Source organism: Rattus norvegicus, chromosome 1 (genome assembly GCF_036323735.1).
Source record: "Rattus norvegicus strain BN/NHsdMcwi chromosome 1, GRCr8, whole genome shotgun sequence".
In the NCBI taxonomy this organism is placed as follows: Eukaryota; Metazoa; Chordata; class Mammalia; order Rodentia; family Muridae; genus Rattus; species Rattus norvegicus.
The window spans coordinates 250,768,184-250,793,090 of NC_086019.1; the positions used below are offsets into that span (position 1 = coordinate 250,768,184).

Here is a 24,907-nt window from a genome sequence, read left to right on the forward strand (position 1 = left end):
GACACTTAGGAACAATAAAAAGAAACAACCATTTATGGAGTACCTTGCAAGCCCAGGCATGTTCTGTGCTCTCTCTAACGTTGAGAGGCACCATCACCATCTCTGCCTCACAGATTGAGTACCAAAGCTTGCTCAGGGTCACAGAGCCACTGAAAGGGTGGGATCCAAATATGGAGTTTGTTCTGCTAGGCTCCCTTAGTTGTGACACCTTTTAGCCATGTGGTTAAAGGAGATACACTCTAGCTGCCAGACAGGGCTCAGTGATCACATGGTTAGGCACGTGGCTGGGAAGGGAGTGGCTTTTGTATTTCTTATGGATGTGACTCAGTGGTCTCTAGGATATAGGTTCAGAAGATCTGGGCGTGGAGTGAAAACAAGTGGTAATAGTGTAGTAGACCCAGAATTGTCTCCTGCAGTAACACCTCAGTGGAAGGAGGTTGTATCCCCTCCTGAGCCAAACCCTGCCCTAAGTCAGCCATGGATGTGAGGAAGGCCAAAAGTAGGATTAACATAAGATTTGGGTGAATTAACTTTTTCCTTAAGCCTTTGTGATAGTTCACTTGCTATTACTGTAACAAAGTACCTGAAATAATTACCTTAAAATGAAAAAAGGTTTTATTGGCTCATAGTTTGAGGGGTTTCAGTCTGTGCTTTTTTGACTCTGCCTGTTGGCAGAGGAGGTCTGTTCATGGTAGCCAGGGTCCCAGAATTTTACCTAGTACACTCCACCTCTTAAAGGTTCTACCGAGCCCCAGGAGTGCCACAGGCTGGTGACCAAGCCTGTAACACAGAAGTAACTTGAATTCCTTTCAGATATGAATACCACATCCTTTTTACACCATGAGTCAGGCCTTTACACCCCTCACAGCTCTTACGTTGCCCTTCCCACCTCTGCCCTTGCCTCTTTTAGTTCCATGGGGGCCTTTGCCATGGCTTGCCTACTGTCTTTTTTTTTTTTTTTTTTTTTCCCCCGGGGCTGGGGACCAAACTCAGGACCTTGCGCTTCCTAGGCAAGCGCTCTACCACTGAGCCAAATCCCCAACCCCTTGCCTACTGTCTTTGTCTCGTCTCCTGTGACCGTCCTAAACTTTAGTGGATTGGTTGGGAATCAACACTCATTGTTCCCCCAACTAGCCAGGCACTAAGAAAAGGGGTTTTGGTTTATTTCAAGATTGTGTGTGTGTGTGTGTGTGTGTGTGTGTGTGTGTGTGTGTGTGTGCGCGCGCGCGCACGTGTACTCCTGAAGTTCAGAAGAGGGCATTGGATCTCCAAGAGTTGGGGGTCAAAAGTGGTTGTGAGCTCTCTACTGTAGATGCTGGGCACTAAACTTGATCCTGTGGAAGAGTAGCAAGTGCTCTTTACCACTGAGCCATTTCTCTGCTCCACTTAGAGAGGTTATGAAGACAGTGGTGGCTTCGGGTATTCAGCCCAATCTATGAAGGCAGGTGCCTTTGTTAGTGTGTGGCCCCACTGCTGTGTCACAGGAGCCCAAAGACAGTAGCCTAGTGAAATCCCCAACCCCATCTGGGCTGCTCTTAACTGGAATTAGCCAGTCCTCAGGGCCACATTCTCTTGACTCCTAACCCATTGTGGCTTCTCTTTCCACACCCTGCACTCTTCTGCTCTTGTGGTCTTCCTCTGACCCCAAACCAGTGAAACCCAAACCCCACCTGTGTCTCTTTTTTCTAGCTATTGACCCTTGGCATCTTTGTTTACCAATCAGAAATAACTTGGGACAGGGTCACTGAGCGTTTTATGTGTCTATGTGTAGGGGCCCAATATTAGCATTAAAATATAAATAACATTAGACCAACCCACTATATTTTAGGATTTTTTAGAAATATGTCTGTGTCTATGAGTGTACAGTCTGTGTGTGTGTGTGTGTGTGTGTGTGTGTGTGTGTGTGTGTGTGTGTACCTGTAGAGGCCAAAAGAGTGCGTTGGATCCCTTGGAGCTGGGGTTGCAGACGCCTGTGGTCTGCCTGAAGTGGCTGCTGGACACTCAGCTTGGGTCTTCAGGAAGAAGTGAGTTGTACTCTTTAACCCCTGAGCCATCTCTCCAGCCTCTGCCTTACAGGCATTGGCCAGTCCTGGAGGGGAATGTTTCTGTTGTTGTTGTTTTTAGATTTATTTATTTTATTTATATGAGTGCACTGTAGCTGTCTTCAGACACACCAGAAGAGGGCATCAGATGCCCATTACAGATGGTTGTGAGCCACTGTGTGGTTGCTGGGATTTGAACTCAGGTCCTCTGGAAGAGCAGTCAGTGCTCTTAACCCCTGAGCCATCTCTCCAGCCTCTGTCTTACAGGCATTGGCAAGTCCTGGGAGTGTTTTTGAGCAATTGAGTGACATCACTATCAATAAGGAAGATGGGTTAGAACAAGGAGAGTGCTCGGCCTGCTGCAAAGCCCAGGTCCTGCTGAGGTAGAGCACCTATTCCAGAAACAATCCTTTCATTCAGAACCTCATAAGGGTGCTTCCGGAGTCCTTTGTCCTGACTGTGGAGGGAACAGGAGCTGACCTCTGACCCCTGTTGGGCCTGAGCACTAAATCACATCTGGGCACTACTGGTAGAAATGGGAGTCCAGAGTCTTTCTGGAAAGCAGTTTGGCAAAAGGACCAAGAACCCTAAAAATATCCTTGCTCTTTGACCTAGAAATTCCCCAGTGAGAATTCTGTCACAGGGAACCAAGCTGAAATGTGCCCAAAGCTTTATGTGTGAGGACTTTCATCTCAGTGTAGGAAATTAGAAACATGCTGGGAGAGCTTAGTGGTTGGGTATGCGCCTGCCTTAGTTATGTCTCCAGCCGGGGTTTTAGGAAACTGAGTTATCTGATATGTAACCAAACCCAGCCCTCCATCCCATCTCCATTCAGACTGCCTGCCGCAAAGACCTTACACCGCTAGGCCACACAGGCCCCTTGTCCATCACAGCAGCTCAGAACCCCAACACCATACCCTTTTCTTGGGGCCCATACTGAGCCATCAGCATGTCCCCTTCTGCTTTACCTCGTCAGAGGTCCTCCATCTCTGGGGCAGTGTCAGGCAGTGTTCTTGGCCCAGCAGTGCCCCAGCCCTGCCCAGAGACTGCATCTCTGTGCTCTGCACTTGTAACCTGATCTCTCACTGGCTTTCCAGTCTGTCTCCCTGACTGCTGGCTCTGACCTTGACAGTGTCTGACTCTGACCACAGTCCCACACCTAGGGCTTCATACTTCATATTTCGACTGAGTGAGTGAGTGAGTGAGTGAATCAAGGATACTTAGGAAGTACATGAAATCTAAATAAAATTAAAAAAAATCCTGCTGTCTTTATTTCCCAGGCTCACCCAGAGAGCACTCACTCTGTGCTTCCCATGCTGTGTGGTAGGCCCTATACCAAATGCAATTCTCCAAAGCCAGACAACATCCTCCATTCATTCATTCATTCATTCATTCACTCACCCCGGCACAGCCAGGCGGGCATCTGAATTTGTATTGAGCTGCCATAGGTGAATCTGACTAGCAGCAGGGTTTTGGGATGCACTGAGTTGGGAGCTGGCATCAGAGTGAGGCTCTTACAATGCTACAAGTTTCTGTTATGCACACTGTATGATCCCAGCGGTGCATGTGAATTGAGAAGAAGAAAATACCTCAGAGTGGCTTTGCTAGCTATTTTCAGGTGATAGAATACAGGTGACTTAACGTTTTTCTCTTTTTGTTTCTATTAGGCAATTTCTCTGTGTGGCATTTGTCATTTTTAAAACTGAGGAGGAAGGACTGGGTGAGGGTTCCTTACTGTATTAGTATTACAGGGTGTGGACTGCGCTTCCTTCTGCAGCTTCTACAGTCCGGGGGCTGAGCGCAGGCATATACAGCCCAGTCTACAACCTGATCCTCTCATCCAGGAAGAATGAGATAGTTCCTAGGTCAAGGGCAGGTTACCTACTGCCCAAGGATCCAAAGAAAGAAGGGGGCATGGCTAATGTGACAGACCCAAGTGTGATGGGATTTTGCTTGAAAATGTACCGGTGATGGGGCTGGAGAGATGGCTGCCAGTTAAGCACATCTGCTGCCCTCATGGAGGATCCAGGTTTGATTCCACCTGGTGGCTCACCACCATCTGTAACTCCAATTCGATGTCCACAGGTACCACACACACACACACACATGATGCACAGACATACATGCAGGCAAAACACTTGTACACATATAAATAAAGAAAAAAAAAGCCTTCACTGAGGCCAGCCTGGAGTACAGTGGGGGTGGAACCTAGGGCTACATGGGGCCTAGACAGCAGAGATGGTGACACTGGGCTCTAGGTAGTTGACTGGCTTAGCAGGCAGTTGGAAGGTCAGCCAAGTGGGATGCCATTATTAGGAGGGTAGGACAGTGGAGAAGGTGCATGAACTGACTGGTTTGCTGGGAGGGAGCCTCCAAGCCAAGGTGCTCTCATCTTTGCTCAGAGCAGCCCAAGCAGGTGAAGCTGGCTGACTTGTTATCTATTGCCACCCACCTCTCCCAGCCTCTTCTGCGTTCTCCCTAATGTGTTCTCATCTTGGCTTTTGCTCTTTCTCCAGCTTTCTGTCCTTGCTTTTGGAGGGGCAAGATGGAGCCTTGCACATCTTTGAGGTCTTCGTGTACCATGTGGTTCCTGGCCCAAGGTTAGAGTCCACTGAGGCAGGGGTGCTTTGCACTTAACCACTTTCCCAGCAGGAAATGTCAAGGCCCAGTGTAACATAGAGGGCTCTCTCTGGCTTTGTGACTGGCGCCTGCCCTGTGCTTCCCTGGGTCACCAAGGCGACTAAATGCTCACTTGCAAGCGAATAATATCCCTGGTCAGGGCCGCCAGCCTTAACCGAGCTGAAACCAAGAGGATGCCTTCCCCACCAGCTCTGAGGCGCGCCCACAGGGCTCTCTGTCCTTTTGGTAGCTCTAGTGAAAACAGATAGCTCCTGCTGCCTGGCACTGTTGGCACCGCCTCGCCCTCCCCTCTCTTTTCACCTCGCCCTCCCCTCTCTTTTCACCTCGCTCTACAGCCTAGCTGGCATCTATGGCAGGGAGTAGGTTTGGGACAGGTGATCTAGTGCACAATTAGCAGCTGCAGCCTGTTTGCAGGGGTACCTTCTTCTCAGGCTGTTTTCTCCTGGGGGACTCTTTTCTCCTGGGTTTGATAGAGGGGCTCCTGTCTCCTAAGCCACCCCCTCAAGGGAGGGGCCCAGGGAGGCTGCTCTGGCCAGTGTGGACCAATGGAGCACTCCTGAGAGAATGAGGCTTGACCTGTCTGCCCTGCCTCTGCATAGCCCCACCCATCCCCAACTGACTCAGCTCTCTCTTGACACAGATCCTAAGCCCTTGTCAGACTAGTCTCAGAAAGGACAGGTGATATGGGCTGTGACCAGCAGCCCCAGGCTAGGCAGGCCCTATGGCCTTCTACTCCCTGAGACCTTACAGCCTGGAGCATCTATAACTCCTCTGGCCATCCAGTTGTCAGTCTGCCTTCTGCTAAGAGACTGTTCCACCAAGAGTGGTGGCAGGTATTCTCTGGTATTCCTGTCCCCACCAAGCTCATTGTCACCTTTTCTCAGGAGAGCTGAGCATCACCTCCCCTGTGTGATTCACCTCCGGTTCATTCTCTTAAGTCATTGAGCACCCGTACATGTCAGGTGCTCCTGCAATGTGCAGACTCAGTTCTGCCCCAAACCCCATTTTTGTTTAGGTTTTGGTTTGTTGTTAGCTTTTAAGACAACAGTCTTGCTTTGCTACCCAGGCAGGCTTGCAAGTGCAAGACTCATTTAATCTTTCTGCCTCGGCCTCCAAGTGTATGCACTGCACCTACCTTCCTCATAGCTGATCTGAGGCATGTGTCAGAGAAAGCAGCTTAAATCGAAGCTTTAGTTGATCCAAGACGATCAGTAAGTTTTTCTACAACTAAAGATCCAGCTGGGCTGTCTCAAACTTGTCATAGCAGAGGTCTCCATTGCCCCACATGGTTTCAGATTCTCTACTAAACTTCATTTAGATGAATGCTAAAGGAACATACACGCTCAGGTACATTGTCTTCAAAAAGCCCACCTGTGCACAGACATGCTTCTTAGAAAAGTCAAGGCCTACCCACCAGCCCTCAGTGGGAAGGTTGGTATGCATTCATCCAGATTTTCTTCCTTGCAAGTACCAAACCTGAGCTTATTAGAGTTGCCAGTCTTGTTGGGAAACAGACCAGCTTGACAGGACCACTAACTGACCGCTGGCGGTTACCCCAGCTCTGACATGTGCCGGGTAGAGGTGTTGTGGGACACAGTTCTTACCCACCTCCCTCCATATTGCTCTGTGTCAGTGCTTTAGCACTTGGTTGGCAAAGGTGTGACCCCCCCCCCCTTTAAGGGTGACACAGTGTAGGCATGAGGGACAGCTCACCAGGGGCTGTGTGCTTCTGGGTTTTCTGGCCTTTCTCTGGCCTTCTCTCTCACCTCTTCTGCTCTATCTCTCTCCTTAAGCCCCTCTCAGTCCAGGCACACCCATCCTTTTAGATTTGGATCCTGTCAGTCCATTAAGGCTTCTACTGGGCTAGAGTTTGAGTTGTGACATGCCAGCATTCCCATCATTAAGAAGTTAACCCGTAAGCTAAATAGAGTAACACATACCGGTACCCCCAGCTCTCAGGAGGCTGAAGCAAGAGGATCACAAATTCTAGACCAGCCTAGGCTACACAGAGTGTCCCTGCTCAGCCTGGGCTACACAGTGAGACCCTGTCACAAAACAAAACAGCAAACCACTTACTGAGTTACCTGAATGATGTTGGAGATACCTACTTTTGAGGCCCGGGAGACAGAGGCAATAAGAGCTTTGTCTTGACAAAGTTGGGAGTTTTCTTTAGTGCTCCATGGTGACATAACCAGTTAAACTGGAGCTGATTGAGAGAGGCACAGAGATTGAAAACAAACAAGCAAACAAACAGAATTCCAGGGCAGTCCAGTGAGTGCCAGCTAGAGTTCAGTTTAGAAGTGACCCCAATCGCCATGCCACACCACAGGCATGCATTTAGATATTTATAGAGTCCTCATTTATCCACAAAGAGCGTAAGTAGGCGGACTGTGGGATGGGGCAGGGCACCATTAGACCTTGCAAGGTCCAGGTCAATCCATCCAGGTCATCCTGGTCCTGCTGGCTGCCTTGGCCCACCTGACTGAAGGCCTCTGCTTCTCCCATTCCTGCTATATGAAACATTTCTTCCAAAACCAAGGTTCCAAGGTCCTGTCTCCTACAGTAAGTCTTCCCAGACATGCCCCAGTCCTGCCTTTGATTTCTACAGCCTTTTGAGTCTCCTTTATGTCAACCATTGCTAGTCATCCATCCATCCATCCATCCATCCGTCCATCCATCCATCCATCCATCCGTCCATCTGTCCATCCGTCCGTCCATCCGTCTGTCCACCCGTCCGTCCATCCGTCCATCCATTTATCATCTACCCAGCCACCCAAGGAACACTGAAAACTCAGTCTGTGCCAGGGACCTAGACAGCTATGAAGGAGAGATCAGGCCCTGCCCTAGAGAGGCTTCTTCCAGTAGTGTGGAGATGGGATCAAGTTAGTGAGTTACCAGTGGCTGAATTAGGAGGAGAGCTGAGGTAGGGAGTAGGGAGGCTGCTTGTCGTGTTGGAAGGGAGGACCTCTCTGAGGAGGCAGTCCTTAGGCTTTGGATATTCTTAAGGTAATTAAAATGTCAGCTTCACTTCCCAGGCCCTTAAGGGCTTGGCAAGGTCTTTAACCCAGGGGGTGCTCAGGAATCAAATGTTGAAATGAATCTGGGCCATGACCCTCTTGTCTGTGCCTGAACACCCTAGCAGCCAATAACCAACTGTTTCCCTGCCTTCAGGCCTCCTGGCTCTACCCCGTTGTCATTTGAGAACCGAGAATTGGGTTACCTGGGAGGAGGGGGTGGGGAGCAGGGTCCTCAGAACTAGAAGGTGGCCCAGTATGGAGCTTCAGGCTGACCCTGTCAGCACAGGGATCAGGATGGCTGCAGAGCTGGCCCACAGGCTCCTGGGTGGTTCTTTTACACAGACACTTCTGTTTTCATCATTACCCCTAAGGGAAACTGAGGTCCAGAGCGTGCTTTTATAGCAGCAGCAGAGGCCAAAGTTGGGCAGTCTGCTGTGTTGGCAGGAGGGTGAAATGCGGGGGCTGAGGCTGCCTCCCTCCCTGCCAGAGTCTGTCACACAGGGTCAGGTGTGGAGGCCTCAGAGGTGAGCAGCCCTGGGTTCCAGCCACTGCTTTGATAGATGGGGGAGGCAGTGGGTCAGGGCGCATGCTCCCTCCCCGCAGACTGGCTGCATGCCTCCGTGCTTGTTCCTACCTATTGGATGCTTGTTTCAGCTTTGAATTTGCATATTTATTTATTGTATGTTTATATATTTTTAAAAATGTGCCAGGGCACACATTCCAAGGATTTCCTAAATTATTCAGATATTTTCATAACAACAAGCGTGAGCTTACTGTATCATTTGCGCAATTGTGCATCATTTGTGTGATTCAGTCTCAGCTGAGTCAAGGTGATAAGCTTGTCTGGTCGGAGGCTTATTCTCATCTCACTGCCCACTGCTCAGCCCCACCAGACCAGCGAATGACTGAGTGGTCTAAGCAGTTTCCACTCTAACTGGCTGGGGACGGAGGGGGTGTACACAGACTGGGGAGTGGAGAGGCTCCTTAGTCTTGCAACCCCCCCTCCCCGTGTGTGTGTGTATGGTGTGTGTGTGTGTGTGTGTGTGTGTGTGTGTGTGTGTGTGTGTGTGTACACATATCACAGCACAGACGGCTTGCCTTGCAGCTTGGGCAGGGCTGTGTTTTGGAGAGCCAGGAGTCCTTACAGGCTTTCCAGTGAGCGGACTGGAGTTGAATGGGAAAGAGAAGCAGCTACGAACTGTGGTGCAGAGGAGCCCAGTAAGAATCCCAAGCGGCTCTGCCCAGACCACTTGATACAGGAAGGGCCTGCCATGTAATCTCCTGGTCTCGGAGAGCATCTCAACTGAGATGTCCCTGTCATACAGCGCTGAGTTAAATGGTGCCCAGCGCAGCTCCCACTGAGCAGTTCAGGGAAGGTACTGCCAGTGGGAGCTGAGGCTCGTGTACTCTGAAGCCTGTGGTCTTCATGGAGCTATCAGGAGGAGTGGTGTATGCACTCCACCCCCTTCCCCAAAACTGCTTCACTGTGCCTGCCTCAGAGAACAGCTTCTTTGAAAGCCTTCTGCTACCTTCTTTGGGGGTGTATATGGGGATAAGAGTTTGCAGTTTTTAAAAAGGAAAGAAACAAAAGCCCAGTCTCATACTGTTCCTTAAACCAGGCCTCACCTGCCCATCAGCCCATTTTGTAGGCTAAGGAGACTGAGCAGGAGGAGCATGGAGATTTCCTGCTTCAGTTTGGAGACCCTGCTTTGTGGCCTAGAGGCCTGCGATGTGCTTTGTGAGAATGCCGGGGAGCGGGGGTGGGGGGGTTGCTACCCTTCTATTCCCTACACGTGTCAGGACCCTCCAGGATACATATCACTGTTGGCTCTCTGTTCTCCAAGACCACTTCTTTAGGCATTGCCAAAACAAATACCTTAGGATACCAGGACAGCCTCTCTGGCATTTCCATGACTGACTGGGCACAGCCAGCGCCTCTGGTCTTTGTGCCCACTGAGGAGAAGTTGCTACCACTCATCTGAAGACGGAGGACATGGGGCTACTAGAGTTGGGGCTATTGTCTCATCCAGAAATCTGCATCCTGTTATCCCCCTGTGGAAGGAGTAGGAGGCTCTGCTCACTGAAGACCTGGCTTTTGTTTCTGATTGCTTTATGGTTCTTGCTGTTTGGGTATGCAGTCTTGCTATGTAGCCCAGGCTGGCCTTACATTCAAGATGCCCTGCCCTGGGCTCCCAAGTACTTGGGTCATAGGACTGTACCACACTGTCAGTTTATGGATGTTGAGATTAAGGTCCAGAGGTTTGGCTGCCCTAGGTCACATTTATGAAGCTGGCTTCAAGGAGTAGACCCAGGTCTTGTGATTTCAAAGCTGCCTTTTGATGTTGTAAACACTTTAGTGTTCTCACCTTCCCAGCCCAGCTAGTAACTTACTGAGCCAGCCCCTGGAGCCTGTGACTATTGGGGGCCCAAGCTGAGATAGGTTTTCTTGCCAGAACAGCCACCCAGCCTAGCAGCTATTGTGGCCGGATATGTCCTGGAACACCCAGGGGATAGAAGGATGGACTTTATTTGTGCACAGCTCCAGGTGGGAGCCCCCTGTGGACTGCCCACCCAATTCTGGCAAGTGTGTTGCCTGCCTGTGAGTCACACAGACACTAATGAGTCAGATTTTACCCCTTCATTCTGGAGCAGCTGGGGAGGAGTGGGGTTTTCTTGGGAACCAGGTCCCTCTCTCTGCTCTCCTACTCACTCCCCTGCCTTGGAACTGATTGTTTTCTATGCACACAACCACATCTTGGACCTAGAGAAGAGTCCTATGTGTCCTCATAGGAGAAAGTGTCTCAGCTCTGGCCACACTGGTCGGGCCTCAGGCTGAGTGGAGTCAGAAAGAGGGAGAAGTGAAAGGGCCTGCCAGCCTTAGAGGTAAGGAGTGCAGGAAGCCCATCCGAGTTGTCTCCCTGCAGATTCGTGTGCCCGGGCTGGGGCTTGGTTTGTTCTCTCTGCAGCGGTAACTGCCCTCTGGATATGCATTGAGGTTCTCCCAAGCACAGGGTCTCCCCTGAGCTATCCCTTACTGCTATTAGCCAGCCCGACTGTCCAGATGGTCAGCCTCAAGCAGGCAAAGGGTTCTCCCAGAATGCCCCTTGCCAGGCCCTCACAGAGGCCTGATTTAAACACAGAGAAAGCAGCCAGCTTGGCCGTGTAGCAAGTTCCTGATCAGTGCTTCTTGGCATGGCTGTCTATTGGAACCATCTGGAGAACTTCTAAACCCCTGTGGTGCTGGGAGCAAGGAACAGACTCTAGAGCAATTAAGTCAGAGCTGTATCTCTCTAGGGGTGTGTGTGTGTGTGTGTGTGTGTGTGTGTGTGTGTGTGTGTGTGTGTGTGTGTGTGTGTGACATTTCTTGTGGACCATTCTGTATTGGTTCTCAAGAGCTTGTCCTCCAGTAGTTGACAGTCAGGCATTTGCTAGAACAGCAAAGCATGGGGATGTCCCAGAGTGTCCCCAGAGTTGGTGTTAGGACTTCAGGCCTGTCAGGAAAAAGGCTGTGGTCCTGGATCCTGATGGATTGAGGCTAGAAATCCTGACCCCTTAGTGCTACGGAAGAAAAGCAGGGGGCCCGAGGTCTGCCGGGCTGGTGAGTCAGACTGTAGAGGAAGGGGAAGGGATGAGTCAGGCACAGCTGCCCGCAAGGCCCAAACTTGGCTTTGGAGCATGAATGTGCTCAGTCAGTCTGCAAACTAAATGGTGTGTGTCCTACGCTGTGCTGCACGAGGAAGTGGGTGATGATCCTTGAAACAATGGGGTTCAAGATCTCAGAGCATTGAGCATCGGTGTGCATACTTTGAGCAGCTTGCAGAGGCTCTAGGTAGATAAAAGAGTGGCATTCATGTGTGGCAGATATGCGTGGAGGATCACACAGGGGAAGAGGACGTGGACTTCTCATTCCAAGTTTACTCCACTAAGAGTGCCACCCGGAAAGATAATGGCATAGAGATCCTTACTGGCTTCTGAACAAACTGCAGATTAAATTAAGCGAAGGTTTGAGAGGTATTGGAGCCTCACCAGGGAACACCACAATCGTTTTAGCTATGATCATACATGTAGGGCTTGTTTGTTTGTTTGTTTTGAGATAGAGTTTCATACAGTTCAGGCTGGTCTAGAACCCACTGTATAGCTGAGGATGATCCTGAACTCCTGATCTTTCTCCCTCCTCAACTGTTGTGATTACAGATGTGTGCCACATGCCCAGCTTGACCCCAGTAGTTTTGAACATGCTTGGTGTGGCGTTTGCTGTGGGGCAGAGATCTAGTGTACTTCGTACTAGGCCTCACCTCGGCTGTTCAGTCCTCTCAGTTAATCTAACTAAGCCAATGCCTAAGTGTTATTCATGGCGCTCTCCTGGTTCTTGTTCTCCGTATTTCATTCCTTCCAGTTAAGTCTGGGTACAGCACTCAGGCAGGCTTAGTTCCAGTTTAAGCCACGTTGAGAGGAGCTTTAGGGATCTGTCCGTGATGGCTAGATGCTCTCTTCGATGTTTGCCCCTTTCCTTTCCTGAGCACATGCAGCTTGTTCTTTGGCTTTTCTGCTGCAGCACATGACCTCATGCATTTCACCCCTGCGTTCTCCTGCACATTGAGGCAAAGAGCAAGAGTTTTCATGTTTTTCAAAACTGCAACTTCATGAAGAAGCTGACCTTAATTGCTTTGTTCTAATGCATAGTACTGACTTAGCTTGCCTATTAGAGACAGTTACTGGCACCATGTTTTGGGACTTTTAGAACTATGGGCCAAAATAGGCCTCTTTTCTTCCTTCCTAAATTACCTACTCTCTGCTCTTCTGTTATAGCAACAGAAAATGGACCAAGACAGTAGGCCAGGCTAAGCTGTGCTGTTGGGTAAGTCAGGTATAGTAAATGCATTTTTGTTTTATGCTGTTCAACATACAGGGGGCTTATCAATCTTCAGGTTTGTGTGTCTGTGTTCCATTCTCCCCAGTGAGGAGTAAGTAGAATTAGTGTTCGATTTCTGCCTTCAGATTTATCTAACAACGGAAGTAGGCTTCCACATGATGTCGTAATTGCCCAAGCAGGGTAGTTGTATGAGATAGGAGACTGGTCACTGTCGTAATTGCCCCAAGCAGGGTAGTTGTATGAGATAGGAGACTCCACCACTGAGCCCTAAGGGTAGTTGTATGAGATAGGAGACTCCACCACTGAGCCCTAAGGGTAGTTGTATGAGATAGACTGGTCTCCACCACTGAGCCCTAAGACAGCCGTGCTTAGTTGGCATCTAGCTGGTTCCTAAATCTGTGCTTCTTCATGCCTGCGAGGGGCCTGTTAGGCACTCAGTCCTAGGAGTGGTCTGGGGTCCAGGATTTAGAGCTGGGCTGGGCCTCTGACTCCTGTCACCTTGCTCCTGCTGTCTTGCTTGCTGCCTTGCCCACCTTAACCACTTGGTTTAGCTCCAGATATCTCCATGTTCCTGTTAGAACTTAGCCTGCTCTGTTGGTAGAATAGTTTAACAGAAGGAATTTATCTCACATACATAAACACACACACACACACACACACACTCTCTCTCTCTCTCTCTCTCTCTCTCTCTCTCTCTCTCTCTTGGGAAACAGATATAGGGTCCAGGGCAAGTCCTCTTACCAGATTCCTCATCAGAAAACGAAGGGCTAAGGCTATATGATATTAAAGTATCACTCTCAGCCCTACCTTTAATGCTGTGTGCTAATGGGATGGCATGTCTGATACCAATTAATATGGAGTCCAGAGTGGCACTTTAGGCATGGCTGGTACTCACTGGGTTTTCCCCTTTGATGGCAGCTAAGACATCTGGTCTACCTGTGTGAAAAACAGTGGCAAAGAGCTCTTCCCTCACTTTTCTCTCTCCCTCCTCCCCTCCCTCCCTACAGTCCCAAGGTAGCAAAGGGAGCTGGACAGATACAGGAGACCTTTCTAGCATCCCCCAAGAGCTCCTGATTTATTTATTAGCTGCCATTTCCCTCTTCTACACTAGGAAAAATGCTGGCCCTGTGCCATGAGACCTGCACGGGAACACAGCATCCATCAGGCCTGTTCTTTGTCCCTGTTAAACTTTACCTCCTTTAACCCTTCATTCTCCTGCACTTGGAAGTAAAGAGCAGGAGTTTTCAGGTTTGTTTGGTTTTTGGTTTTTTGTTTTTTAAATCACTGCCACTTCACTAAGACTCTGCTGACCTCTGACTGCATTGTGGTAACGCATGGTGTTGCCCTGCTTGGTTTCAGAGTCTTTTATTTAGGTATCAGGCAGAGTGGTCATACTTAGCCGTTACCGCAGCCCATGAAATGGTCTTTCTATGTGTGGGAACACCAAGCATAGGATGGTACCACGTTCCTGCAGGTGCTTGCTGCTCAGAGAGAGCCCCCTTCTGCCCCTCTCTGAAGGCCTTGGGAAAGAAAGCAGAGAGGTCGAAGTGTCTCCCTAGTTATCTGTGGCCAGAGAGTTCAGGTCAGGATCCTGGTTGCCCTTGAAAACAAATGTCAGTACGAGGTGAGGAGCAGAATGTAGTCACCACAGGAAAGGTAGAATTTTAGAAGTCTGCATGGACTTAAGTGTGGGGGTCTTTATCAACATCTGCTGTCTAATAGCGTTACGTCCTCGTCCCTCCAGACTGGCTTCAGCTATGAGCTGTTGGTCATATGGCATGTTAGACCACCCTCCTGAGGTGTGGGGGCTCTGTTTGTGCTCAAGTTCACATAGGTCAACTTTTCAGGAAGTGGCCAGTTCCCTAGTTGGTAACCAGGGTGGTTGGGTAGTGCCCACTTTGGCTTTCGCTTGACTTTCCAGGGGCCTGGGCTAGGGGCTCAGGCCGGAGGGCAGATAATGACATCTTTCCTAGTATACTCAGGGTGGCCTGCCTGTGAATGTGTACGTTGTGTCAGAGTAGTGAAAACACAGGCTGTGTTCTTGTGAGCCCCCTTGTCCTTTTCCATAGCTGCCTGAGACTTCTGGGGAAGGCTGTTTCTCTTGGCTACACTTGGAGCTCCCTTCACCGCAGAGGTTCCAGCCCTCCCTGGGCTTGGTTTTTGGCATCCAGCGCCTTCACTGAGCACTCTTGGCCCCCTCAGGCCCTCCTCTGTTCCCTCCCTGTCTTACAATACAGTACTCTTCCCAATTTGCAGGGTTTTCTTCCCAGTGATCCTGCCTTTTCCGTACTGTGTGCTCACTTTCATTTGTACCAGATGCTGATCCTGCCCCTGGGACCAGGAAGATAAACTTCAGGGCTCTTATAGCTTCAGGCACTGAGAAAGTGGCATTAAAGCATGGTGCTCTGGCTTGGTGCCATCCTGGAGCCAGACAGTGTCCTGGAGGACAGGCGTCTTCCTGCCTTGATCCTTCTGCCCTGCCTAGGACCACTTGAAACCCTCTGTACCCCAGGAGAAGATACAGGTTAGGATGTCTGGCTTGTCACTTAGCAACCAGCTCCACCCTTTCCTCTCCCTAAGCACCAGAGGTTGGCCCCAGGGAATGGGAGGCAAGGCCCACAGCTCTACTGAGAGCCCCAGCTGAATAGAGCTGGACCAGCACAGACTCCCTCTTCGTTCCCATCGAAGGTTACCAGAGCTCTGAGGGTCATCTCAGGCTACCTCTGGCTATAAATACTATCTTTCCTGAGGGATTACCTGGACTTTTCTCCTGGCTACATCTCTTAGGCTGGGCTGATCCTCTCAGGGCCAGTGTTTCTTTCTGACCTCTTATCCCCTTAGCCAGGTGGGTCACTGCAGACTTCTGCATTCAGCTGTGACTGCTGGGGACAGTGGGAAGAGTCAAGGGAGACTGAAGAATCTGTTCTAGTCAAATGGGCCCTGGCAGCTCAGACTGCTGGGATCAGGTGACTGTGATTCTTGCTTTCTTCTGTGTGGAGCTTCATCTCTTTTCAGCTAGCACAAGCCCAGGCGTGTCCATAATCAGGACTTCAGGGCAGGACACTTCTGGCCCCATCCTTGGAGCCAGGCCTGGGGTGGAGCTTGGTAACCGAGCATGGGAATCGCTGAGGGATTTCTGTAGGCATAAATAGGGCCAGCTCTTGGCTTGTCTTGGGAAGTGTCTGTTCCCTTCTGTTGGTCTCCAGCTCTGTATCACATCTCAGGGGCTCAGTTACTCTAGTCCCTGAACCATAGGAAGAATCTCCTGGGGTCTGAGATGAAGAAGCAAAGGGAAGGCAGGTGTGATGGCACATACTGTAATCCCAGTGCTCAAGAGCTTGAAGCAGAAATATATGAGTTGTAGGGCAGCCTGGGCTACAAAAACAAGATCCTGTGTACACATGCACATGGGCATGCACTCCATCCTGCTCTGTCAGTTCATTCACAGTTCAGCAGATATTTCTGAGAATCTGCATTGTGCTTGATACCCTCAAGACACTGGGTTACTGAGAGCAAGGCCAGGAAGTCTGCCATGCCCTTCCTGTTTCTGAGAACTCCTGTTCTACACAGTCATTCTGACTTAACAGTCTTAGTCAGGTGCTGGGAGTGACCACACACACACACACACACCACCACCACCACCACCACCACCACCACCACCACCACCACCACCATAGGTAATTTGGAAAGGACTTATAGTGTTCTCTTTCCAGCCCTCCTCTCACTGCCCTCCCTTTGGTGGTAGTGCCAGACACTACTCATTATCCAGGCCAAGCCACAGCGGCCACCATCATTATCCTCCCCCAACCCGACACCGTGCCCTCTTGCTTTCTCCTCTCCCTAAGTCAGCATGGCAGCCACTTTGGAGACTATATGCAGAGCTAATGTGTGTTAACCCGCATGCTATTATAGCATTTCCATTCCTGCTCTGCTGTGTTTACATAGGGATTTTTTTTCTGGCAGGGTGTGGGTTTTGAGGCAGGGTTTCATATAGTCTAGGCTGTCTTTGGATTCCATATACAGCAGAGAATGGCCATCTAGCTCATCCTGCCTCCACCACCTACATGCTAGGTTCACAGGTATGCACCCCACACGGAGGCACAGGTTGGGATTTTTAGTTTCCCATGCTGGGGATTGAGCCCAGGGCCAGGCACCTAGGCATTAGCTAGGTAATACTCTGTCATTGAGTTGAACCCCCAGGCTGTCCCCTAACCTCCATACTGCTTTGTGACCTATGCTTTCTCACACACATCATGCCTATACACGCGTGCGCGCGCGCGGGCACACACACACACACACACACACACACACACACACACACACACCTTGGTTTCAGGGATCAGACTTAAGTCCTTAGACTAGTGCAGCAAGTGTTTCTACCAGCTGGACCACCTGACCACCTGAGCTCTGTCAGCTCTGTCTGAGCTCTTCGCAGGCACCCCAGAAACTCCAGTTCAGGAGCTATGCAGTCGCTCAGAGGCTCCTGCCCTCCAGTCACACACACATCTGCCCAATCACAAGTAGCTTTTGCTGTTACCTGCTCATTTCAGTCATAGGAGCCCAGGACCTTGTACATGTTTCCTCTGCCTCCTCCCAGGGGATGTGCCTTGGCCATAATTACTGTGTTTACACTCTTTGTGGGCTACATCCTCTGCCCCAGCTTTGACTCTTAATGGAATCCTAAGTAGTCACCACTGTACGTGCTGCTGTTGGACCCTGCAGAACCAACCCTGGCCCAGGACAAAACTCACGATGCTACAGATGAGAACACTTTCCCTGCTCCCCACCATCCTCAGCTGGCTGCCAGAGCGCTCCAGCTTCTCTCTGGCTACCCCCAAAACACCATGTGTCCTCTGAGCTTATTAACCACTTCCATGGTAATCTGATTACAAACAATTAATTCTCATTAATTTTGAGAATTAATTTAATGAAAAACTTTGAGAATTTAACAACAAAAAAAATCACTGTCAACTGCCATTCATTTATAGCCACTGTTGAGATTTCAGTTAAATCCTTGCAGTCTTTTTAATATTTATATAATTATGCATACTCGTTTAGATGCAAAAGCTGGGGCACAGAGCCTTTCCTCATTGTTACAAAGTGGCTGCCACTGACAGGTGGTACAGAGGTAAATTTTACTTCTTTTTCTGCATATCTCAGCTGTCCTGGCTTTCCCTGCTAGAAACTGCTCAGTTAGACTGTTTGTCTTAGGGTTATTTTCTCAGAATAAATTCCTAGAAAGCCAAAAGTTGAGCCAAACTCTATAGTTTTGATATTATAGCAAATAAGTGAGCTTAATAAGATTTATAACAATGTATTTGTCATTCGAATCTTCAAATCCTTTTGAGACAGTCTCATGTAGCCCAGGCTAGCCTCAAACTCACTCTGTAACCAAGACCTTCAACTTCTGGTCTTTTGCCTCTACCTCATGAATCTGGGGGTTGTAGACCTGTGCCCAGTTAATGTGATACCAAGGACCAGGGCTTTGTGCATGCTGGGCATTCTACCCAATATATCCGCTCTGCTCTTTTTTCGAGTTATCATTTTATTTATTTATCCATGTATTAGTCAGTGAGTGAGTACAGCATCTCACGTGGAGCCCTAGCCAACCTTGCATTTGCTGCAATACAGGCCGGCCTCAAATTCTTGGCAGTCCTTCTGCTTCAGTCCCCTGACTAACTAATACATCTACAGACAACAGTCCAATTTGATGTGTGTGTGTGTGTGTGTGTGTTTATGTGCACGCACATGCAGGCACATGTATGTACATATGCGAGTACTCCAGTAGAAGTTATATCCTGTTGTCTCCTTCATCTTCCACCTTGCTTGAAGCAGTCTCTGTTGGGTACACTAAACTAGCTGGCCGCAGCCTTTTGAGCGGGGCTGGGGTGTCTTCATCTCGCTGTAAAAACAGGCATCACAGACAAGCACCACCTTACCCTGCAGGGTTACAGGGTTGCAGGGATTTGAACTGAGGTTCTCACCTTTTTTGTTTGTTTTGTTTGTTTCTTTGAGACAGGGTTTCTCTTTGTAGCCCTGGCTATCCTGGAACTGGCTCTGTAGACCAGGCTGTCCTTGAACTCAGAGCTCCACCTCCCTCTGCCTCCTGAATGCTGGGATTAAAGGCCACCACCTGGCTGAGGTCCTCACATTTATTTTGTAGCAAGTGTTTTACTCATGAAGTCATTTCCCCAGCCCTGGTTTGTTTTTTGCTTTGTCGTTCAATACAACTACCTACAAAATATCTTGAAAGTAAAAATAAAAAAAATCATCAGTTGACTTTCTTGCTTAGATGAAAAGCTTCGTTGTGAGGTTCGTCTGGATTTTGTCTGATTGTACACACAGGTATGTCGGGTCAAACATTCAGGCATGTGTCCCTGGAGAGCTGATATTTTTGTTATGTTTGACCCACGGATGAGGAGGCCGGCTGGCCAAGAGATGCTGCCACTGCCCTCTGCTGTCCCACAGGAGAACAACACTGAAAGCTAACTGGCCAGGCTCCTGTTTCCTTGACATGAACTCCCCACTCTTCCTGCTTTACCACCCCCCCTCCATGGACGAGGGAAGCTTGTAAGCCTTGTATCCTGGGTCACTGCGATGCAGTTGATACCTGGAGAGGCTCATGCAGTTGATACCTGGAGAGGCTCATGCACAGTGTCAATTCACGAGAGAAGTGTATCAATGACACTTTAGAAAGTTAGCTGCTGTGTGGTGGAGGAGAGATAACCCTGGAGGTTGCTTTAAGAGATGTATTCCCAAGGAAGTTATGAACAAAGACAGCATCCCAGGTACACGTGCAGGATTCCAGGTTATGTAGAAGCGTCAGATGGCAGACACCATACCGACACACTGCTTTTATGCAGGTTCTAGAGATTTAAACTCAGGTCATCACAGTTGCACAGCAAACCACCATGGGGATGTTATTGAGAATGTCAGTTCTTTACAAAGAGTGCATGGGAGAGGCACCCGTACATAGTTACGGTTTAGATGTCCTTAGGGTCACAACTCAGTAAGTGCAGTTGTCAGGCACAGCTGAGCTAACACTTGAAACATCATAAAACGTAACTGTGGCTTCTGTAGGAAGCTGGTGATCAGCAGAGAATGAGAGTACATTCCCGTAATGCTAGAATGGTGAGGTCACAGCACGGGGGTTTGGAGTTCAGGGCCATCCTAGATTAGCTGAGACCCTGTCTAACAGAGAAGGAAAAAAGGCAGTGTGGACACTCAGTTGTGTTCTTTTCCTCAGCCCTCAGCAGGTTAGAAGTTGCCAATCACCAAACCCTACCTCTGCCCAAGCTAGGAATAGCAGACAGCCAGAAAGACCAGAAAGAAATACATCTAGCAACAAAGGAGGCAGGAAATCTACAGAAAGGTCCAAGAAGCCCATGAGCACTGAGCAGAGACCCAAAGCTCATAGTCAGGGTCCCAAGGACATCCCCACTGTTAGCCATGGCTCCTGCCAGATCACATCTTCAGTTAAGGAGTAATCACCCCAAAGACCAAAGAGACAGAGGCAAAGGGCATAGAAATGACAAGGAGAGATGTGTCCTTGTTCAAGGCAAAAAAAAAAAGTCAAACCAAAGTCCATCCCAAAAATGTGTTTCCAAAATGTGTTCCTATTTCCCAGGGCCTCTTTCCATTGACCTTACTTTGATTGTTGTGGTTTGTAGGAAGTATAGGGGTTAATCTACATGGAAAACCCGTAACCCCAACATGATTACCAAATAGCTCGCCTTCCAGCCCGTCCTTACCAGCAATGTTCGTTCTTGCTGGAAGCGAGGTGGTATGTGCATCTGGGTTCATTTCTGGGCTCTCTTCTGTTCTTTTGGCCTCTTTGTCCATTCTTGATGACCATGGCACTGGGCCTCGATAATGGCAGTACAGGCTATCCCCCTGTATCCGTGGTTCATGTTTCTCCCTCATCCATCCATCCATTCATTCATTCATTCTATATTCTAATCAGTTTATATTGCAGCCCCTCCCCCTTCCAGCCCCTGGCTCATGTTTTAGAGACTCGTATTTCTTAACTTTGCTATTTGATAACCTGCTATAATTCCCAGTTTGAAAGTACTGGTAAGCCTGGTTCTTGTGTTGCTCTCTGTGTTTATTGCATTTTATGGCCTTCATTGTTGGGCTTTTTTTTTTTTTTTTTTTATTCTTTTTTTTCCCGGAGCTGGGGACCGAACCCAGGGCCTTGAGCAAGTGCTCTACCATTGAGCTAAATCCCCAACCCCAGGGCTTTTGTTTTTTTGAGACAACATTTCTCTGGGTAACCTAGAGTGGCATAAAACTTACTGTGTAACCTTGCCAACCTCAAACTTGTGATCCTCCTGCCTCCATCTTTTGAGTACTGGAGTTGTAGGCATCGGCCGACACTCTGGTTCTGTGCACCTCCCCACCCCACCCCTCTGCCAAGACAGGGTCTTAGCGTGTAGCCCTGGCAGTCCTAGAACTCACTATGTACATCAGGCTGGCCTCCCAACTCACAGAGATCTGCCTGCCTCTCTTGCTCCCAAGTGCTGGATTAACGGTGTGAGCCACTACACCTGGCTTCTTCTGTTGAGTGTGTTCAAGGCTGGTGTGAAGAAGTTGTTTTCTTCCAACGATGAGCTGTGTTTCCCAGGAATACTTTGCACTGAACGTTGGCCACAGCTTCCCACTCACGTACAAGGAACTGTGTATTTTGGAGGGCAAGCCGCAGGATTTAGTAAAGCCCCTATTCTGTCCTCAGGCAGGTCATTTAATCCCCCTGCCTCTGCCCTGCCAGCTGTGAAATCCCTTCCTGGTTCGTACTGCCTCAGACTACAAGGCTGGGATGGGATAGTGCACATAAGTGAAGAGACATCAGTGGTGGTCAGTGAGTAGCTCTTACACCAGCCCCCAGTGGGGGGAGCAGAGCAGTGTTGCCGCCTTAGCCCAGCTGCCAGCATGACCTACTGCAGAGTTCATCCTTGAACTTGCCTTGCTGTCAAGGGGAACTTTAATGCTTCCCCTAGCTCCTGTGAGTTCTCAGCCCTCGACTTCGAGATGCCTCACAGAAGCCTCAAATGCTGAAGAAATTGGCTGTTTATAGTTTTTAAAAAATTATTAGATCATGAATATACCTCAGAAATATAACAATTATTTGTATGGAGAGATACTGAAAAAAAGGAAAGAAAAAGTCCATTACATCTACATGGTAGAGTAATGAGATATTAGTAATTTTATGCGTGTTTTGCCCACATGTAAGTCTGTGTACCACATGCACGCCTGGTGCCTGTGGAGGCCAGAGTAGGACTTCAGGTCACCTGGGTCTGAATACGGACAGCTATGTTCAGTATGTGGGAGCTGGGAAGCAAACAAGAGTCCTCTAGTAAGACAGCCAGTGTTTCTTAACTGCCGAGCCAGCTCTCAGCCGCAAAAATTTTAATCATGTGGAAAGTTGACATTAATACAAATATGAAGTAAAAGGAAAATTGAAATTGTATATTGGCATGAAAATGTCTTAGCTTGTTTCTGGGAAAAGGATGGTAAAGAAATGAATAGCATGACCCAAGTGCAGAGCACAGGAGAATATTGCACCCTCCCTTCCTTCCTTCCTTCCTTCCTTCCTTCCTTCCTTCCTTCCTTCCTTCCTTCTTTCCTTCCTTCCTCCCTCCCTCCCTCCCTCCCTCCCTCCCTCCCTCCCTTCCTTCCTGTCTGTCTGTCTGTCTGTCTGTCTTTTTTCTTTCTTTTTTGATTTTTCATGACAGGGTTTCTCTGTGTAGCCCTGACTGCCCAGAAACTCACTCTGAAGACCATGCTGGTCTCAAACTCCGAGATCTGCCTGCTTCTGCCTCTCAAGTGTTGGATGTAAAAGTGTGCCACACTACTGCCTAGCCTGTCATTCCTTTTTTGAATTCTAAGTAATTTTTTTCCAGTGGCAGCATAGTGCAGTGGTCAGAGGCTGGACTTGGAGTCAGAGAGTCATGGACTCAGCGTCTGTTTGACTTTTGACAATAGACAAACTCTTGGTTTTTCCATTGTTAGGTTGTTTTGAGGTATAGCTCCATGGCAGGGAGCTTGCCTAGCATGCAGAAAGCTATTGTTTTTTCAAGGAAGAAAGGAAGGAAGAGAGGGAAGGAGGGAGGGAGGGAGGGAGGGAGGGAGGGAGGTAGACAGGCAGGTAGGCAGGCAGGCAGGCAAGTGGGCCATTGAGTCTAAGGATGCACCTGTGCTCGGGCATTCTTGGTTTGTGTTACTGGGCTTCTCTTTGTTTTGACATTTATTTCAAAAAGCAAAGGGACCAGTGGCAGCCTATTGGGTTCTAGTTTTGTGGATCTTACAATGGTGCCTTGGCTATTTATAAGGTAGGAAGCATATTCATGGGCATACGATGACCCCTTTTTCTTCTCAAATCAGGGGGGCTGGATCTCTTCCTAGTAAGTTAATTATTCCCATGATCCTCTTGAAAAGCTTCAAGGATGGGCCATGACCACAGTTTGAATGTTCCGTAACGAATTGGAGTACTTTGAAGATACAGACCTGTCATCAGTGCACAAGTCTGACGACCGGGAAAGTTCACTGGCACCATAGTTTCTGACTCAGTGGGAAGACCCTAACGGCAGCCTCAAGGCCACTCGGCCACAAAGGGCATCCTGGCAGTGGACACTGCTGGGCCTTCCTGGTTAACCAGGTGGTCTTGTTCTGTTTTTCTTAATGTGTCTGTACTGTTTCCAGATTTCTTCTATGCTAAACATGTACTTGTTTATAATCCAAGAGCAAGATAAAAATGTCCATTAACAAGCTGGAGGCAGTGGAACATGCTTATAACCTCAAGCCTTAGAGAGCTGAGGCAGGAAGATTGTAATTCCAGGTCAGCCTTGAGAGATTTCATACAACACAGCAATAAATCTTTAACAGCAAAGGTTGTACAAACTGTCCCTAACTTAAGATCTTTTCATTGTATTTCTTTTCCTTCCTTCCTGTTTTTCTTTCATTTCCTTTCTCTCTCTTTAATTTTTTTTTCCTTAAAAAAAAAATGACATCATCGAGACTAGAGAGAAGGCTCAGTGATTAAGAGCACTTGCTATTCTTACAGAGGACCCTGGTTCAGTTCCAGAGGTTCAGATACCTCCTCCTGACCTCCCAGGCGTGGCAGCAAGTGCCTTTCCTCACCGAGCCATCTCATCAGCCCAAGATCTTACAGGACGTGCAGAAGTGATAGACCATCAGTAGAAACCACACCTCAGCTTTGAGGTGTGATCTTGTCCTCTGTTAGCAATGTGCAATGTGACACCCTCCCCGTGCTGGGTAGCAGCTGTCTCGGACAGCTGACACTCAGAATATTTTCAGTTTATGATGGATTTAGTCACACACTGTAAGCTGAAGTACTTCTGTACAGAACATGCTTGGCTCCGGGGCTAGAGAGATGGTTAAGTGGTTAGTGAGTGGTTAGTGGTTAAGAACCTGCTCCTCTTATAGATGACCCAGGTTTAGTTTCACCTCCCCTGTGGCAGCTCACAGCCATCCATTACTCCAGTTCCTAGAGATTTAACACCCTCCTCTACTGCTTTCCTTAGCCACTAGGCGTGGACGTGGTGCACACATATAAAATAAGAGTAAATACATACAAGGGACAAGAGCATCCTTGCCTGGAGTGTGTACTTCATATTCCTAACTTGGTTTCCACACTCTCCCCTGCTATTCAGAAAGTGTCCTGGTGCCCTAAATACATAGGGCCTGGTGCAGTGAAGTCCCTGATAGGCCAGGCTGGAGAGAGGGTCGGTTATGGCTTAAGTGGCTTTGGAGATGCTGAGCATCTGCGTCTGTCTTGCCCCAGGTCGCAATGAGCCCTTGAAGAAGGAGCGGCTCAAGTGGAAGAGTGACTACCCCATGACTGATGGGCAGCTGCGGAGCAAGCGAGATGAGTTCTGGGACACAGCGCCTGCCTTCGAGGGTCGCAAGGAGATCTGGGATGCCCTCAAGGCTGCTGCCTATGCTGCTGAAGCCAACGACCATGAGCTGGCTCAGGCCATCCTGGATGGAGCCAGCATCACCCTGCCTCATGGTGAGCAGGCAGGGCCTGGGCTCTATTCTGACCTGGTCTGGGGGTGGGGGTTTCATTAGTACAGAGGTGGAAAGCCAGTCACATGTGAGAAGCTTCTGTTTAGTGGAGATGATGGAGTATGGGTATGTGTGGCTGTCTTGTTCATTTAAACAACTCTTTATGGCATGAACAAAAAAACACGACACAAAACTAAGCATAGTAACACCTGTCTGTGATTATGAGAGGTAGACACGGGAGTCTGAAGTTCAAGTTTAAGGCCAGCCTAGATTACATGAGACTGTCAGGTGGATAGAAGAAGAGTAGGAGG

The 24,907-nt window shown here is 48.9% G+C and overlaps 1 protein-coding gene across 3 annotated transcripts in view; it reads left to right on the forward strand.

The window, feature by feature from the left end:
- Ubtd1 (ubiquitin domain containing 1) overlaps positions 1–24,907 on the forward strand; it is a 51,221-nt gene that overhangs the window by 24,301 nt on the left and 2,013 nt on the right. The window contains exons 2-3 of one of the 3 annotated variants that reach the window (XM_008760420.4): positions 12,509–12,566; positions 24,373–24,600. In XM_008760420.4, the coding sequence (XP_008758642.1) occupies positions 24,426–24,600 (175 nt within the window). In that variant the 5' untranslated portion in view covers positions 12,509–12,566; positions 24,373–24,425. The remainder of the gene's footprint in view (positions 1–12,508; positions 12,567–24,372; positions 24,601–24,907) is intronic. The other 2 variants (XM_008760421.4, NM_001013153.1) reach the window with 2 other exon arrangements.